We start from the raw sequence: 6,162 nt of genomic DNA, 5'->3' as shown, positions 1-6,162 counted from the left end.
GTCCAAGACTGATAACTCAACTCACTTTGCTTAACAGTAAAAGTATCTAGTGCATGATTGCCAAGTGCGAAGTTTGCACAGAAAAGTGGTAAGTAGTTACTACAATAAATCTTTTTACTTCCATGAATCACAACAGATATCCCTAAAAATCTTACTGAAAAAAAATCACAAGCAACAACCAAATCCACGTTTTACCACATAAATCTCTCCCCCAATTGCCCCTAAAAATCCTACTGAAAAAAAAAAAAATCACAAGGGATATAGCTACACAACAACCAAATCCACGTTTTACCACATAAATCTCTCTCCCAATTGCCCCTAAAAATCTTACTGAAAAAGAATCACAAGGGATATAGTTACACACCAACCAAATCCACGTTTTACCACATAAATCTCTCTCCCAATTGCCCATTTTTACCCCCTTAAAAGTCTTCAAACACGTGCCCTTTATGTCAATTATACATCCAACTCTATGTCCTTTCTTCATCCTAGTTAATGTAGTAGTAGTACTATACTACAGCTAGTCCACTTCCTTTCTCTCTCTCTTTCTTCTTCACTTCAATCTTCTTTCTTCCCAAAAAAACAACTCTCAAAATGGAGCATCCATTTTTTATGAGCAACACCGGAAACACTTCACGTGCAGAAGCTATACGGTGGTTATCAATAGCTGAAAAACTATTAACTAACCGTGACCTAGTGGGGTCAAAGTCATTTGCGACCCGTGCCCGTGAATCTGACCCGACCCTTTTACCAGCTGAACAAATTATTGCTATTGTTGATACCCTAATTGCTGGTGATAAACGGATCAATAATCAACATCTTGATTACTACTCTATCCTTCAAATCCCTTTAAACCAAACCCATGATTCTGAGCTTATTGCTAATCAGTACAGGCGTTTAGCTTTGTTGTTAAACCCTCAGAAGAATAATTTCCCTTTCTCTGAACATGCTTTTCATCTTGTTGTTGATGCTTGGTCTGTACTTTCAAATGCTTTTAGGAGAAGTGTTTATGATAAAGAAATTGGGTTTTTTCTTAACCTTAACCCTGTTGTTGTTGTATCTTCTCCAAGTAGTAACAGTAACCCTATTGGTTTCATGCAACAAAGTTCTATGATTTTTCAGAGTCAACAACAACAACAACCACAAGTGAGTTCTGTACCAAGTTCAAGTTCAAGAGAGAGGCAAACAGTAACTTTTCTTCAAGAACCACAACCCCAACAGCCAATTACTTCATTTCTTGGAAGAAACCAAACACAGCCAGTTAGTTCTACTATGTTAAGTCCAAACAGGGAACAACAAAACCCGTTTACTTTCGGGTCAAGTACCACTAGAGGGCAACAACAACAACAACAACAAGTAGCTTTTGCAGAGTCAACAAGAGGTCAACAGGTAGCTTTTGTAGAGTCGAGAAGAGATCAACGACAAGTAGCTTCTGTAGAGCAGCAAGGTAATAAGCAGGCAGCACAAAGGAATGAGGGGTTGTTTGGGAATAGTCAAAATTACACTGTTAGTGCTAGTAAAGGTGTGAACAACAATGAGGGGTTGTTTGGGAACAATCAAGATCACTCTGTTAATAGTGGTAAAAATGTGAACTTTGGGAACAATCAGAATTACTCTTCTAGTGCTAGTAAAATTGTGAACAGTGAGGGTTTGTTTGGGAACACTCAAAATCAGTCTGTTAGTGCTAGTAAAAATGTGAGTAATGAGGGTTTGTTTGGTAACAATCAGAATCAGTCTGCTAGTACCGGTAGAAATGTGAGCAATGAGGGTTTGTTTGGGAACAATCAAAATCAGTCTGCTAGTACCGGTAGAAATGTGAGCAATGAGGGTTTGTTTGGGAACAATCAAAATCAGTCTGCTAGTACCGGTAGAAATGTGAGCAATGAGGGTTTGTTTGGGAACCAAAATCAGTCTGCTAGTGCTAGTAAAATTGTGAGCACTGAGAGTTTGTTTGGGAACAATCAAAATCAGTCTGCTAGTACTGGTAGAAATGTGAGCAATGAGGGTTTGTTTGGAAACAATCAAAATTACCCTGCTAGTGCTAGTAAAAATGCGAACAATGAGGGTTTGTTTGGGAACAACACTCAAAATCAGCCTGTTAGTGCTAGTAAAAATGTGAACAATGAGGGTTTGTTTGGGAACAATCAGAATCGTTCTGCTAATACTAGTAGCAACAATGTGAACAGTGAGGGTTTGTTTGGGAACAATCAAAATCATCCTGCTAGCACCACTAGAAATGTGAACAATGAGTTGTTTGGGAACAATCAAAATCACTCTGCTAGTACTGGTAACAATGTGACCAATGAGGGTTTGTTTGGGAATAGTCAAAATCACTCTGTTACTACTAGTCACAACAATGTGAACAATGAGGGTTTGCTTGGGAACAATCAAAATCATTCTGCTAGTATTAGTAACAACAATGTGAACAGTATCAGGGGAAAAAAGAGGGGTGCAGATGAGCCGAGTCATGCTGTTCCTAGTTTCTGGACTGCATGTCCTTATTGTTATCTGATGTATGAGTATCCTTTAGAGTATGTGGATTGTACTTTGAGGTGTCAAAAGTGCAAGAGGGCATTTCAGGCTGTAAAGATTGCCTCCCCTCCCCCAATTATAGAGGGACAAGAAGCTTATATCTGTTGTTGGGGATTTATGCCTTTAGGATTTTCCGTGGATATTTTTAAGAAATACAAAGGTAATATTTCGAGCTGGACTCCGTTTGCACCCATTAATAAGCATGGCGGTGCAAGAAAGCCATCCGCTCCGAGGGTTTATATTGATGATTATGAGGAGGATGTGTTTCTGGGATTATCAGAGTCGAGTGAGGAGTCAGATGATGATTGGAAGGGTGATAAGAAGACGAAGAAGGCAAAGATTGGGAAACGAAAGAGTAAAAGGCTTAGAGAGAGTAAAAGGCTTAGGAGAAAAAAAGCCAAGATACAGCAATCCGACAAGGGAAAGAATGTTGTAGGGAATGCTGGTGATGATGTGCAAGATGTTTCAGCGACTCAAGGGGATGTAGAAATACCCAATGTTGCGACAGCTCAGTCAAGCAAGAGAGGTATTGCTAGTAACACAAGAAGGCAAGCTGGGAGGGTTGCTAAAGATGTTGGGAAGTTAGATTTGAATGTGGAATTCAGTAATGAGGTTGAAGAGCCTCCTGCACCTGGGATGGGCCAAGGGAATGGAGCTGGAACAGGGGAGGATGGAAACATTGAAGGGATTGAGTTTTTTGAGGGTCTTGATGAATTCCTAAGCAGTCTTCCTATTCTCAATGCCGTGGGTGATGATAAGGTTAAGGCTGCCTAGCGAAGTAAGGCACTTCTTTTGTTCTAGTTGTAGCTTCCTTTTGTCTTTTGTATGTTTTAGTAAGGGATGAAAAGCTACTCAGGCATTTGCCTCGATGTTTCCATTGTAATGCTAATGTACTGCTAGTTTGTGCTGAAGTAGCTGCAATAATCAGCTTTTTGCTCCAATCTCCATACTGCATTAGTAATCTTGGTTTTCTTTTTGTATAGCTTAAACCATTTATCCTCCACGTCCTACGTTTCTATCTTTTAAAAGATCAAATTGGTTGTCAGAGGGGCCTTGTTTGCCTGCTTTTTCACCCAGTTTTGCAGCACAAGTTTAAACTTTATCTTGAACTCTGTTTACATGAAACTAAGTCTTTATCTGTTTATGTCAGGCAATTGATAGCTTTTAAGTCTCCTTGTTGCTTTGGGAGCTAAAAGTCCAGGATCTAAACCGTTGCATATATTCAGTGCACTACGGCGCATAGATTCATACTTTTGATTTTTTGCCCTTGTTAAAAATGATGTACCATTTTTAAATCTGTTAGAATAAAATTTATGATCTAAAATAAAAGAGCCTTTTGTCTACCGCATACGATGTTATAAGTTTTTGCTCCTTTTGTCTTTATACATGATTACTAGTCATGGTTTGAGATCTTTTAAAAGGTTCATCAACAAAATGTTTAAGTTGTATATTGTCCGACTGTTTGAGTGTCTGTTTAAGCAGTAGGCCGTAAGTCTTTTCCAAAATTCTGCATCTGTTTCATTACTTGTGATATATTTCAGTGTCATAACAAATTTTATTTCTTTCCTAGCTCAGTAAAACTCCTACGCATTGATGGGGGATTTCTTACTAGGTAGAGCTGATCAACTCAAAAGCTATAATCATCTTACACTATATGTTGCTTCATTTACAGCATAGAATTGGTCTTTTATGAATTCCGAATTTCCTTATTTACATTGAGATAATTTGTGCAGTGTTCACCAATAACATTCTTCGTAGCTTGCGAGGAAAAGGATAATCTTGAAATTCCTTGGATGTTTTTGTATTTCTGTGATTTTTATTGTATAACTAACACTGTAGCTTCAGTAAGTTGTTTCCTTTTTTGTTACTTTTTGATACATGAACCTTTGTCTGTATGTGCTCATACTGATGCAAGGAAACGTTTATGTGCTCATACTGATGCAAGGAAACGTTTATGTGCTCATACTGATGCAAGGAAACGTTGATGTTACGTTTGAATTCCGTTCTTTTAAAGCTTTGGAATCTTTTGAAATGGCATCTTTCAAAAATTAATTTGCTCCCACGTGTTTTTGCATAAGCTAGGGAACTTTGTGAATAGTTGTCCTCTTTCAGGAATGTCTCTTCATGATGAGTGGGTATTGTTTGCCTGAATTTGTATTAGGTGCCAGTATTCGTTTTTATCTGGCATTATATTGTGACAACTCTTGTTAGTTTACCCTTCACTATAAAAGAAAAAAAAGAATCGGTTGCATTTTTCGGATATATTCAACTTGAGGCCAGTTTGTTCATGTTATTTTAAATTTAGTTCCCATTGATAAGTGTCATGTTTTTTGTGATTACTGAAAATTGACTGGCTTTATAATAACCTAAAAACACAAGGACTGCAAGTTGCTTCTGATCTGTAAAGGTTTGCACTTCTTTTATTCTCAAAATTTTCTAGTCTTTCATTTTAGGCAAGTAAACATGTTTCAAGACCCTCAGTAGTTATTTCTTCTTGGGGCACTTCTAATAGGAGCTGCTGCTCCATTGCAGCTTTATAAATTAACCAACTTCAACTATATTTTTGCAACTTACTTAATATTGGTAAATCTGTTAGACGTTAAACTTGATTGCTATTGTGAGGCACATAATTTCCTTTATTTCTTTCATTCGTTTATGTTGAATGAGTATCCTACTCAAATGTTTCTAAGAGGCTGAAAATTGCAGCAAATTTTTTGAAAAAGAGTTTATATATTTTTATACCCATTCACACTCAATGAATTCTTTCGTGTAACTTATAGTTGCTTGTTAATGAAGGACCTTAGGAAGTGAATATATTTAGTTAAGGTAATCATATACTAGTAATAACTTCTAACTTTCCTTTTAGCATGAGTAATCATAAAATTCAGGACTTGAAATTTAATTTGAGCTGCAGGTCTAATCCACATTTGCAATTGAGAGTCTTTGTAGAGCCAATGTCCCTGACCAAGGAAATTTTTGATGAGAAACAGATGAACTCTGCTCTAGTTCGAAGTGGCTCTGATCAGTTCTCTACATTGAAGAAGAGAGTTCAGAATTTTAAAAAGGACAAATACTTATAAGCAACACAATAAGCTGCATGTTGTGTTCAACATGTTGAACAGTTTGATGCAACATATTCCACTTTTGTGATTTTTTCTTCTTTTTTTTTTTTTTTTTTTGTTGGTGTTATTTTAGGACTAGGCAAAATTTGGAACATTTTCAAAATCTTGCTGATGCCCAAGCTCAAAGGTAACTTTTATTCTGCAGCTATTAGACGTTTTCTTGAATCATAAATTTTCAGCCAGTAATCACCTTAATTTTATGGCTTAGTGCTGAAGTTCAACCTACAATATGTAGGGAAGTTTCATTGATGCTCGTATAACTCTCGCATGTGTTGGTCAACTATAGAAAGTTTTCAAAAAATTGCATATATTAAAAGTTAGTAATAATGTGACTAATTGGAAAGAAGAATGTAGAACAGGTTAGTCATCTATGTTAACATTATCAAAAAAAAAAAAAAAAAAAAAAAAAAAAAAACAGATTAGTCATTCGATGGGGTGTAATGTTTCTAGTGCAATGTGTTGCAGTTTTGTGGTTGTTGCTCAATCTCTTTCTTACTGTAGTATTTAT

General features: G+C 36.7%; 1 protein-coding gene across 1 annotated transcript; it reads left to right on the top strand.

The window, feature by feature from the left end:
- Positions 1 to 488: 488 nt before the first annotated feature.
- LOC132063161 (uncharacterized) lies at positions 489 to 3,473 on the top strand. The gene has a single exon (XM_059455608.1). It carries the CDS (start codon positions 595 to 597, stop codon positions 3,304 to 3,306), a length of 2,712 nt encoding a protein of 903 aa, XP_059311591.1. The 5' UTR covers positions 489 to 594; the 3' UTR covers positions 3,307 to 3,473.
- Positions 3,474 to 6,162: the final 2,689 nt, after the last annotated feature.

Source organism: Lycium ferocissimum, chromosome 7 (genome assembly GCF_029784015.1).
Source record: "Lycium ferocissimum isolate CSIRO_LF1 chromosome 7, AGI_CSIRO_Lferr_CH_V1, whole genome shotgun sequence".
Classification (NCBI taxonomy): domain Eukaryota; kingdom Viridiplantae; phylum Streptophyta; class Magnoliopsida; order Solanales; family Solanaceae; genus Lycium; species Lycium ferocissimum.
This window is presented reverse-complemented; position numbering and strand designations above follow the sequence as displayed.